Here is a 12,984-nt window from a genome sequence, read left to right on the forward strand (position 1 = left end):
TTGGTATTATACTATGTGAGTGAGTGCTTTTCTTTCAGAGGTGAACGAGGATGTTCAAACACAAGACTTGTTTGTTACTGAGCTAGCCCATTGAACACTTCAAAGAAATGCCCTTTTTGGTCTGAGATTATTAAAAAATAAAGTATCCCTCAACAGAACAACTGACTTCTGGCAGATTCATTAAAGGAACATTGTCAGGCCCTGTCTGGTCCAAATTTTCATTACGTCAAAAACAATCTTACAAAGCTAAGATTCTACGCTGTTCTACTCTCTGCAGCTTCTTTTGATGCCTTAATCACATAACTAACTTCTGCCACATGTGGTTCATTCTGTCTCTTCAGCAGAATTATTGCTATGATGATTTTTTTACATTCCAGTAAAAGACTCTTTTTTTTTTTTAACAAAAATTATTCTCCTACAGTGAATGAAACCCAAAGACTGCAGTACTGTGCTAGAGCACAGTTCAGGAAAGCATCTTTAACAAGGAGAGCACTTTGATGCACGTACACCTCTACCCTGATATACCGTGACCTGATATAACACAAATTCAGATATAACGTGGTAAAGCAGCGCTCTGGAGGAGCGGGGCTGTGCACTCCAGTGGATCAAAGCAAGTTCGATATAACGTGGTTTCACCTATAACGCAGTAAGATTTTTTGGCTCCCAAGGACAGCGTTATATTGGGGTAGAGGTGTATAACTCTAGGCGTCTGCTTCAATGAGACTCTGGGTATGTCTGCCCTTATAGTGTAGTGGAAAGTATAGTCACTACATGTGTAGCTACATGCCTCAGTTAAAGGTTCCCCTTCAGTGTGAAAGACATAACCTTCAGTGGGTCTTAAACACATGCTTACAGTTACATGAGTATTTTCATGCTGTACCCAACAGGGATGTACACATGTACATATGTGTCTTCCTGTGCAAGGAGGACCCAATTTCATGCCATTCCAAATGTGAAACTGACCAGTCTCTAAATACAAAAAAGAAATTATATTTTACTGTGTTTGCAAGTTTTATTAGAGTGTCATTAGTAACACAGTTGAGGAAATTGTTTTTGTCAGAATATCTGAGTGTTCTCCTAAGTAGCACTCAGTCATTCTTGAAAGAAGCCATTCATTCTCCTCTACCCCAACCTTTTTAACATGTGTAAAAGGTTTGAGAACCACAAAAGCATGGAATATGAAAGCAGAACTGAAAAGCTAAAGCTGGTTATACAGCTGCCATACATTAGCAATAGAATATTAATAACAGAAAGTAGTTTTATGTTTTCATTTTGGCTACAGAGGAGGGGAAGGCTTGTCTTGTGGTTAAGGCACTACACTGACTTAGATGCAGGATATTTGGGTTCAATTTCTGGCTGGGCTACAAACTTCCTCTATTACTTTGTCAAGTCACCTAATTTCTCTGAACCCAGATCAAGGGTTAAATAAGCAGTGTTTTAAACACATTTTTCTAAAAGTTAGGCACATGCTTATATGTTGCTGACTCTGGGCCTCTGGGCTTCAGTTTCTCATGTGTGCAATGAAGATAATAATACTTTCCCCTTTGTCTGTCTTGTCTATTTGGGCCCTGTTCCTGCTAACCCAGAGATGCTTAACTTTGCATACGTTGATGGTCTCATTGATTTATTAAGTCAGCACATGCTTAAGTGTTTGCAGGATCAGAGCCAGAGCTGGGAGGTAGTGGATGCAGCTGTACTGCTGGCTCAGTTTATTAGCTTCAAATACTATGGATATGGTCATTCATGGTGGCGTAGCAGCAATGGTTAGGTTCCAATGGTGCTTAGGATGCTGACGTTTAGGTGCCAATAGGCCAAAAAGCAGCCACTTATGGGATCACATGGACCAGGGGTTAGGCAACAGCTTAGTGTCAGGTTTGAAAAAGTCTAACTCGTAGACTTAGGCACCCATATGCCTCTTTAGGTGCCTAAGTACTTTTAAAACTCTGTCCCTATGCTCTTTGGGACAGGATTACTTCTTATCACATGCCTAGAACACAAAGGGGTCCCATTCTTGGTGTTACTGTAATAATACTAACCAATGCGATATTTGAGATAAAGAAGTATCATACACCCTGAGCATTACTTTTACTTGAGCATTTATCAGCACTGCTACAAGGCACCATAACAAGGAGGAATAAATTATGTATCTGATTTTTTGGCAATAGCACACAATTTTGGTTAATTTCAAATATACCGTAATTCTTTAAAATGTTCTGAAAAGGTGAATGCCCTTGAAAAAAAAATTTGGAGATATACCACTCTCCTAGAACTGGAAGGGATCTTGAAAGGTCATCAAATCCAGTCCCCTGCCTTCCCTAGCAGGATCAATTTTTGCCCCACATCCCTAAGTAGCCCCCTCAAGGATTGAACTCATAACCCTGGGTTTAGCAGGCCAATGCTCAAACCACTGAGCTATCCCTCCCCCTACCTACAGAATTAATTCTGCCTATAGAATCAGCCACTTGCTAGAGACAGCAAAAAAGTAAATGTAAAATGCAACACTTCATGAAAGTAAAAGTATCTTTACTATTAATATACAAATGGTGAAGAGTGACAAATAATTGATATACTTTAAGCCATACTTTCTATGTCTTTCATAAATACAAAACTTCAGCATTTGCAGTATTATTATTATTATTATTATTATTATTATTTTTACAGTTTAGATATATATACAGCATTTCAGAGGGAAATAAGATTTTGAAACAATAAACAAACTAGCCCCAGCGGTAGCTAACGCATCAATACATAATTCAGGTGGTATATACCATAAGTGGGCTGTTGACGACGTGTGGAATAACAAAAACAATATATGGTATCCCTTAGTTTGTACACAGCATACAAAATACATACCAAGTGCTCATTATAGCAGGAAAGCTATCTTTTTTAAGTCTTGTCGAAATAATGTACATATTTGTAGTGAGAACTCTATACCATTAGCAATAACATTTCCTGAAGAAGTAAAGTGTTCTGCTTTATTTTTTGTACCGATTTATATACATTCTGAGGGATTATTCTCCCCCACTCCAATCCACAGTTTTCTTTATTTTTTAAATATAGCCTAATTACATGGAAGAATTATAGCGTCTATCTAGGCTAATGTTCTCCTTTTGCTAGCGTTCACAGTTCAAAACTCCCAATTCAGGCTAACCTCTCCAGAGACCTCTTCTGGTTTAACAGGTCAGTTTCTCTGCCACCACCCTATCTAGCTGCAACCTACCATCTTAGCAGCTGCCCCTCTTCTAGATTGCTCAATCCTTTACACCCGTTCTCCCTTTTCTGGTTTTCCTTATTTTTGTCAGCTTTCTTGCACTGCATCAGGTCCTCCTGCCATGTCTCCAGTCTGAACTCTGATTTAAAATCTGTCAATATGAATTTGGCAGACCATATTGATTTCATTATCCTGGGCTAGAAAAGGCCAATCCAAGTTGGAAAGTCAAACAACACTGGGCTCACAATGTCTTTTAAGAGGAAAAATACATTGATAAAGTATGATCTTTAAAGGGCCTGATCCAAAACACATTGCAGTAAGTGGAAAGACTCCAGTTTGTATCAAGCCCAAATCAAATCTTGCATCAATTGCTCATTTACATGTACGGTGGAAATTCTGCAAATCCCTTAAAATTTGGTGGTTTTCCAAAAGCAACCAATTTGATTAGGTGCTTCCTTAAAATTATATTATTATTTGAAAAATATTGCAGTGAAGTGTGAAGGGACTTTTTTTTTCTTCAATGGGCTGTTAAAAAACAAAAACAAAACAGAAATATTAACTTAACCATGGTAGTTTTCCACTAAGCTCTGCCGCTGTCTGCAGCAAACCAAACTGAGTTTTAACCCCCACTTCCTCCGAATACATCTTTTACCTTTATTCAAAGGTTAGGTAATCACCATTTGTAACTCAGAGGGAAACATTTCTTCATCTCCTTACTAACTTTGAAATATGCTAAGGTATGGGACAAAATTGTGATGCAATTTTGAGATCAGTACTAAACCCTAATAAAGAAAATATCCCCTGTGAAGAGAGGCAATACAAAGCTGATATACCACATGTGTGTCCTAATGGTATGTCTACACTGTAATCAGATACCTGTGGCTGGACTGTACCAGCTGACTCTGTCTCACAGGACTCAGGCTAAGGAGCTTGCAGTGTAGACATGACTGGGACTCTCCCCTTTCCCAGGGTCCTAGAGCCCAGACTCCAGCTCAAGCCCGAACAAGGGAAGACTGAGACGGGACGTAACAACAGTTTTTAAGAACATAAAAGGTTGTCACAAGCAGGAGGGAGAAAAAGTATTCTCCTTAACCTCTGACAAGGACAAGAAGCAATGGGCTTAAATTAAAGCAAGGGATGTTTAAGTTGGATATTAGGAAAAACTTTCGCTCAGGGTGGTTAAGCACTGGAATAAACTGCCCAGGTTGTGGAAACCCAATCATTAGAGATTTTTAAAAGCAGGTTAGACAAAAACCTTTGTCTAGATAATAGTTAGTCCTGCCATGAATGCAAGGAACTGGATTAGATGACCTCTCGAGGTCCCTTCCAGTCCTGTGATTCTATGATCTACACTGCCATTAAACAGTCCCTTACCCCAAGTTCTGCAAGCCCAAGTCAACTGGCATAGGCCAGCCATGGGGGTTATTAATTGCAGTATAGACACACCGTCACTTCTGATTCTCCAAGGTGATTCAAGTGGGAAGATCCTTGAGCAAATGTGGAACCCATTGAAGTCAATAGATAAAATCCTGGCCCCCACTGAAGTCAATTGTATTTTTATCACTAACTTCTTTAAAGCCATGATTTCACTCAGTGGGTTTCTACACAGGGATTTCCCTCCACATCCCTGCAGGTCAACTTGCAATATTTGGGTCTGTGGGCATATATAGTACATAGGCCTCATGGTGGTTTTCTACACAAGAGTGAATTTTACCCAATACCTCTAGCAAATACTCCAAATAAGTTAGTTCCAGGGACCGCTATAACAGAGACAGTGAAGCCATGAATATTTCTGCAGGTAACTTTCACAATGGTTTTACTCAAAGTAAAACAGTGGGAAGAGATTCCAGGGTTCCTTTCGGAACCGAAAGTAGTTGTGAACATTTTAGAGGGAATAGGAGGACTAATAACTGTGTGGAGGATCCCTAGATGAATCTTCAATAAAAGCTTCAACTTGAGGCATTTGGTCCAACTACCCCCACACAAGGCAATGCCTATTCCTACCTAAATCCTGAACACACCATTCTCTACCTACAGCAAAAACATTTAACAATGGCTCCCGCAAATTGGAACAAACATGCTACCTGTTCAAATCTTTTACAGGTTTAGGGTTTTAAATATTAAAGTGAATTGAAAAATATGATTGACAGCTTAACTTAGATACATTTTACATTTCTGAGGAGGAAACGATATCAATATAAAGATTTCACATCTTCTAAACAGGATTAGTAGGCAAATTATTGAAGAAGGGTTTTTTTTTTATTTTTTGTTTTCTTTAAATAAAGCAGAGTGGCATGCTATTCAAAGGCACAAATACATCTTGATTATCTGCTCTAAGAAATGGAAAAAATGACATGATTGTAATACTACATTCAATGATTGGCACTTAAATGAATAAGGACGTGATTGATATTATTACCATCATGAAAAGAAAGCCACTTTTCAGATAAACATCAGTTCAAAGATTGAAGATGTCAAGCTGAATTTACTATGCCATGAACTGTTGTCAAAACAGCCTGTCTATATGACTGTCATTGTACGCTAAAGTTCTACATATCTATGAAGAAGATAAAAACTAGGCCCTGATCTCACAAACTGTTCCAAGCAAGTAGAACCTTTTGCCTGTGCACATCCTCACCGAAGTCAATGGGGTGCTGCATGGGTGGAGGGTCTGCCCACCCTGCAACATAGCTTGCAAGGTTAGGGCCTAAATAAATTAAGCTTTGTCACTCAGGCATTAGCATCAACAAAATAGTAAATATTTCTGGCTCCCCACAGAAAACAATAAATCACTAGGGGTGAGGGAGAAGGGACAACAAAAATACTCTCCATCATATATTTTTAGAATAAATTGCAACAATTTAATTGCAAATAATTTATTTTTAAAAATACTGTGGTAAATCAAAATGAATCTCCTACTTAAAAAAAAAATCCAAGCAGTTTTAACTCTTTTTCTCTTTATCTGTTGTTGAACAGAGATTGTCTTTGCCATGTTTCATGTAACCTCCCAAGAACTGTCAAAAATTTAAGTGACTTCTTGGCCTCCTTCCCCAAACTAAAGCAGTGTAACAATTCAGGTTACTTTTACCAATAGTTATATTCAGTCAACTCTTCTGACATTTCACACTAACATTTAAAATTACTTTCAGACAGTAAAAGTGACATTTATACAGGTATGTTTTCAGTCTATAATAAGATGGAAAAACAAAGAAAGGCTGTTATTCCAGTTCTACACATATCTTACAATTTAAACTACAAGCTGTCCCTCATTTGGAAACATTAGCAAAGAGAGATATTTTGGCGCATTCTTTCATAATGTAAAAAAACAGTTATAATTTTGCATTTCTCCTGCAGGGCATCAGTGACAAGAGCAAGAGAAAACCTATTAATCTTCAAATCAAAGAGTACACTTGGAATAGTCTATCACTAATTTAGCTCCATCTGATGCTCAGACCATCACACAGTATCCTGGGCAAGAGACATAACTTCAGGAAAAATAAATATTTCTGGCAATACCAGTTTTGTAATGTAGTGTACTCAGACATGCTTTTGCTCCCATTAATATATTGAATAACAAAATAGATTTGTAGGTTTTTTTTTTTCACTTTTAAAGAGTTGTACAATCATAGAAATAATAAACATGCTGTACAGGCCTTTTAGATTTTCAAATCCCTTTGCACTTGTTTTTCCCCCCTTACTTCTCTCCCCCCCAGTTTAGATCCAGTTCCAAGCAAAATTTGTCTCTACAGACGAAGGACCAAGGAAACATCTGGGGCTTTGCAGCCATAGAAGCCACGTACAAGATTCAGGGGGAAATAACCCCTTGGCATGCAACTATAGTCTGACCTGGATTCTGTCACCTTTGCTTACAGTGCAAAGGTCCATTATTGTGTGAATCATCCCACTGGTTTCACACCGGAATATTTGCATAGTGAGGTTTTACTTAGCATGACTAAGAGTGATGGGATCTGACACTCTAATGGCAGAAACATGAAGGGAATGGAGTTTCCTACTTCCTTGATGAGCCTGGAGAAACTACTGTTGGGGAAGGTGACAGTAGAGAAGGTGGAATACACAGATGATGTCCCACCAAGAGGATTAAATGACTATTTTCCTCCCTGCCCCAGCCCTTGATGCTTGAGCCCCACCAGCCTATTATCCTACAATTGCTCGAACCTGGTGTTTCCCCTCCCTTTACCTCAAGCTATCTGAATGGTCCAGGACACTGGTTGGTTACACACTCACATAAAAAAGGGCTTCAGCTGAAAAGGACTCTGGCTCTGAGCATTTTTGCCAGTGGGAGAAGTAAGTAGTCTGTATGGGGAGTGGCTCTGTCAATTACAGACTAGGAGCCAGCCCCATTCACTTTACTAAGGATTTTCAGTGACTACTCAGTTCCACAAAGAAACTGAGGACAAAATTAGCAGGCTGATTGTGCTGCTACCTGCTCAGTGCATGGGAGCAACAAGGCAGGCTTCTGAGGAGCCACCTCTTCAGCTTAGCTTAACCCAGAGGCATTGGTTGAGCATTATAAGTGACAGACGTGCAGCAGAATCATAGATCATCTCTCACAGCCTCCATATTTCAGTGCTACCTCCACTACTCCATTCTTGTCTCATGAGTCTGTTTTAACCTATTTTCCCAACCATACCGCCATCTGCCCTGACATCTTGACTCATTGTGCATTGTTCCCTAAGTGATGGCCAAGAAGGATTTTAAAGAAAAAAAATCGCAAAATTGTTGGTTTCTTCTTGACTAATATGTCAATTTTAGAAGCAACCCAAGGAAAGGAAGCCAGAGGCCATGAATTTCAACACATCTACAGCAGGAGCTCCACTAAAAACATTAGTGATGAGACCAGTAGGGAGGCTAAATAATCATTCTCCCAATATACAGGTAATTTCTCACATTTTTTTTTAATCCAAGTTGACCACAAAGTCATCTGCCTGGCCATGATGACCCCATGTCAATTAGAAATGCATACTATGGCTATGAACCAAATTTAGATGTGAGTTAAGTGGGTGTCACTCCACTGAGTAGAGTTAAACCTTCGGGAGCAGTTCTACTATGGGATGATCCACAACTTGCCCCTGAAGAGCAGATATTTCAGTTAGTGGTCATTTGCTGACTATGTCTGCCTCTTCCAAAGTCAGGGCTTGATTATTATAGGAGATGATGGATACTGAGGGCTGGACTGGGAACAGAATGTTATTCCTCTAATTGGTAATAATGTAAAATCAATTGTCAACAGAGGATGATTAATTTTTCACCAAAGGAAGTAGATTATCTGATCATAATAGTTTATAGCTATCACACCCAGCATAAGTAACAGTGATTGTCTTGGAGACTGGGCAGCTTAAAAATATTTAGACTATTGGATACTGCAAATTTAATAATTTTATAATGTTCTTAACCATGTAGTCAAAGTTCTTCTTTTCCTCCTTTCTTGATTTTTTTTTATAATATAAAGGATATACAGTTATTATTTCTATGCTACAAACAAGTGCTGTGTTAAGGACAACTGTTTAACAACATGCTACTGGATTGGGGTGAACAATTTCTTTGTTATACTAAAATGCAACACTTTATTCCATGACTAGGTGGTTCAAACAAAGAAGAAATGATATATATCTATAAGTACATGAAGGCAACTAATTTGAGCTCATGTTTATTTTAAGATTTCACTTGAAGCCAAAAGCTATTATCAGAAATCAGTTTTCTTTTCACACAAAAAAAATGTTTCCACATTTTAGTTCACATACAGTCTCCCAAACATTAACACAGAATATCTGAAAATCTAGTTGCCTTTCAAACACTCATATAGTTCAGACGAGACCATTTTTTTCCTGCAAAATATTCAACCATTTCTGTTTTAAATGTGTACATCGTGTTTATTAACCTTGCACTATATTTTAAAACCAATGTGCAGGTCTGTCACTATCTAATAGTCATTCTTTCTATTTTCTGTCAAATGACAAAACACAGCCACGGTGGCTATTCAACCTTTGCCAGCCCTCTGTCTCAAGTTTCATACTGAGATTGATTTTTTTTCCCCTTCTCCTTTTAAAGGCCACCTAAATCTTTTGCTCTATTACCAATGGAAACAAACACAGGCGTATATGGCACTTTCTGTCACATGTTTAGCTTGCATTGTAGGATATGGAGCTATTTGTTGTATTGTCTGTGGCTGGGGGTAGCTTGGTAAAAGTGGTTTTATAAATAGATCACCTTTGTCATATAATAAATTACAGTACTTTTTCTGTAGATTCAAATTGATACCAAGGGACTGTGGTCATCCAGGACTACATACTAAAACATTAACAAAACAAAATAGAGAGGTACTGTAGACAGAAGTTGTTTGATCATATGTACACGTGTACTAACTATTCCAAGCTTAAATTGCCCAAGAAATTAAGGTCAGCTGTAGAGTTTTGGTCACGGGGTTACTCCAATCCAAATACTTTTTTTGGACAGCTGTAGTCATCTTTTTATGCTTTGCTATCATCTTCTTTTGACTGAATGATGTCATTAGAAACTTTGATTTCTATAGTTTCTGGATTTAAAGCTTCTTTCCCATTTTCTTCTTTTAGGGGCAGTTTCCTGTGAGAAATGAGAAAAAGCCATGATTTACTTCAAATAATGCACCAAACTGTTTTTTTAAAGAACATTTTTTTCTGTTATATGTATAGTTATATACATATAAAGAACTATATTATAAGCACCAAACTGTTTTTTATAGAAAATGTAAGTGCAGTATCCATTCATATAAAGTCTCTAAATTGTGGAGTCTGCTCCCTGCAATGTACTTGCAATGTGGGTAGATAGTGCAGGTTAGCACAGACACTGACTTTACAATGTGCCGGGAAGGTGCTTCCCCCAGCTCTACCTCAGACCCTGCCCCCACTCCACCCCCTCCACCAAGGTCCCACCCCCTCCTCTTCTCACTCTGTCCTGCCCCAGCCCCACCTCTTCCATCCCATTCTGCTCCCTTCCCTGAGCGCATCGCGTCCTCACACCTCTCCCTCCCGCCCAGAGCCTCTTGTGTGCTGCAGAGCAGCTGATTGCAGCAGGGAGGGAGGAGGAGGCACTGACTGGCAGGGCTTGCCGGTGGGCAGGGGGCACTGGGAGGAGGGAGGGTTCTTATAGGGGGGCTGCTGGTAGGTGCTCAGCACCCACCATTTTTTCTCCATGGGTGTTCCAGTCCCAGAGCACCCACAGAGTCAGCACCAATGGAGGTGGATAAAGGAGTGCCATGTGCACTGTTACTTCCCTGAGTGGTAGCCTGAGACGGATATCAGTCTGGTTCTGCACTGTCGGTGGATTAAGATATTCCTCATTAATCCAAACAAAGATTCAGAAACAAATTGTGCACTTCTAAGAATATTGGTTTTAGAAGTCTTTCATGCCCTTGCATCCACAGAGTGAAATCCTGGACCCGCTGAAGTCAATAGCAAAATTTGCATTGACTTCAGTAGTGTCAAGATTTCACTCATTGCAAGAAAAGAGCAAGTGTAAAAAGATCTGACAGAGAAAAAGTTTATTTAGGAAGTTTCAGAAAATGGAAGGAAACACCAGAAAGCTGACAGAGGCCCTGATTCAGCAAAGCACTTAAGCATATGCTCACTGGGACCTAAACACATGCTTAAGTGCTTTGCTGAAAACGGACAGACCTAGATCAAGTATTTTGCTGAATCAGGGCCTAAATCAAACTTGATTTTATAGAAGACTTAGATGTATCCTTGGGGGGTTGATCTTGTGACTGATAATGTTTGTTATATTAGAAAGGCAAAGGGAAATTTCATCATTACAAGTCAGTTCATTATATCAAACTAGTTTTAATTAACAGTATCTCTCGGGATGACTGACTACTCAGATATTCAAGCACAAAACACAAAGACATTGATCATCTTCACTTCTCCCATTGATGAAAGCTGTTTTTTATTTGAAAGCTATGCATGTAGACCTTCAGGGTGGGATTTTCCAAAGCATTCACTGCTGACCTAACAGTGCATTGGAGTTGCTTAACTACTAATTCCAATGGTATAAGAGTTAGGAAAATGTTAAACAATTTTTAAATTCCTTTCCTTAATCTACAGAAAAGACAGTAGACCAATCTCATCTTCAGTGCTCTTGGAAATAGTTTCTATTCCTATTGCCAGTGGCTAGTTGTAAAAAATGCATGTGGTTTTCCCAAAATATTCCTGTAATAAAGATTACCAAGCATAGTGGTTGCTAATCATGGTTCTGTTTTGAAGAATATTTTTAAATGGCAAACATGAGACATCTGATTTTATTCAAGAAAATTGCTAAATTCTTTAGTTTAGATTGCATTGTTCTAGAGCATCAAGGTAATGTTCAAAACCTGTCTGAAGAACCTATTAAGAAAACCTTCTAATCACAGTATCTAATATCAATAAAGACAAACTAATCTCCCAATCCCTGGTTTTATGAAATTTAAACTAGAAATGAACAAGGAAAAAACAATTTATCAAAAGATTAAAAAATGAACACAAACTACCTGAAATACAACAAAGATAGGACAAGGAGGGGATTTGTGAGTTTGAAGAAGAAGATATAAAATATATTTTGAGAAGCTGAAGGAAAGGAAATGCCTCAACACACAAGTGATTGGGCAACAGACAGATGGATTAGGTGAGATATTCAATAGAAACTGATTATGCACAAGTAGTAGACTTGGAGTATGTCACTAACAATTGCAAACTATTTCAAATAGAAAAGTTCCTGTGACCCCCATGAATGTGAGGAAATGAACTCAGATATCCATGTTTTTAAAGATCAGTCTGAGAAGATCATAGAATGGCTTTAATTACAAAGGAGAAAGAAAGAAACATAGAACACTCAACAAATCCAAAGAATCTCTTCTTTGACTTCAACGTCTTAACAAGCTTGTTTTTTTTAGATTTGATATATACCTTAAAAATCCACAACTCCAGTTGTAATCGATTTTATAAAAAAATTAAAATTCACAAGATATTGACAATATTTAATTTTATTTTAAGTGCATGCAATATTTTTTGTTGGTTTGGAGTTTTCCTGTATGCCTTAAATTACTTTCAAATGTTAATTTGTAGTTGCCAGAATTAATATTTTTTCCCATTTGAATTCAAATGCTTTTACTTGAATTAACTTGACACTGAAAAGTACAAAGCAATCATTAACTTTTTTTCTAGGTATGCAACTTATTGTAATGACAAAAAGACTATCATGGCTATCTGTAATAGTTTTTCAGTTTCCTAAGGTAACTAAGTGATGTTTCCTGCATAACAGTCATAAAAAAACTCATTTACTTCACCTGGCTTTGGATCAGGCCTTAACTGTGTAATTCCCAAGGTATGAATTGTTTTCAACTATTTCATGACTGTAATCCACCCTTCACAAATGACCCATTGATATGACAAATTATATTAGAACTCTTCCAATATTATTAATATACAAAACATGGTCATGTTGCATGTGTTATTGCTTTCATATTAAAAAAACCCTGAAGTATATTTCACTTTTCACAGTGACTACAGTTGTAGCATTTAATTATTTAGTTCTTAAATCAGAGAGAAGTTTGCTCTTGGTTATTTTTGAATATTTCAGAAAGCCTTTAAAAAGGTCCCTCACCAAAGGTTCTAAAGCAAAGTAAGCAGCCACGAGATAAGAGAAAAGGACCTCTCATGGATCAGTAACTGGTTAAAAGACAGGAAACAAGGGTAGGAATAAATGGTCAGTTTTCACAGTGTAGAGAGGTCTCCCAAAGATCTATA

At 38.0% G+C, this 12,984-nt stretch overlaps 1 protein-coding gene across 1 annotated transcript in view; it reads right to left on the reverse strand.

Moving 5' to 3' along the window:
• Positions 1-4,585: 4,585 nt before the first annotated feature.
• NCAM2 (neural cell adhesion molecule 2) overlaps positions 4,586-12,984 on the reverse strand; it is a 582,026-nt gene continuing 573,627 nt past the window's right edge. The window contains exon 18 of the mRNA XM_030579736.1: positions 4,586-9,811. Coding sequence (XP_030435596.1) covers positions 9,700-9,811 — 112 coding nt within the window. The 3' untranslated portion in view covers positions 4,586-9,699. The remainder of the gene's footprint in view (positions 9,812-12,984) is intronic.

This window comes from Gopherus evgoodei, chromosome 1 (genome assembly GCF_007399415.2).
Source record: "Gopherus evgoodei ecotype Sinaloan lineage chromosome 1, rGopEvg1_v1.p, whole genome shotgun sequence".
Lineage (NCBI taxonomy): Eukaryota > Metazoa > Chordata > Testudines > Testudinidae > Gopherus > Gopherus evgoodei.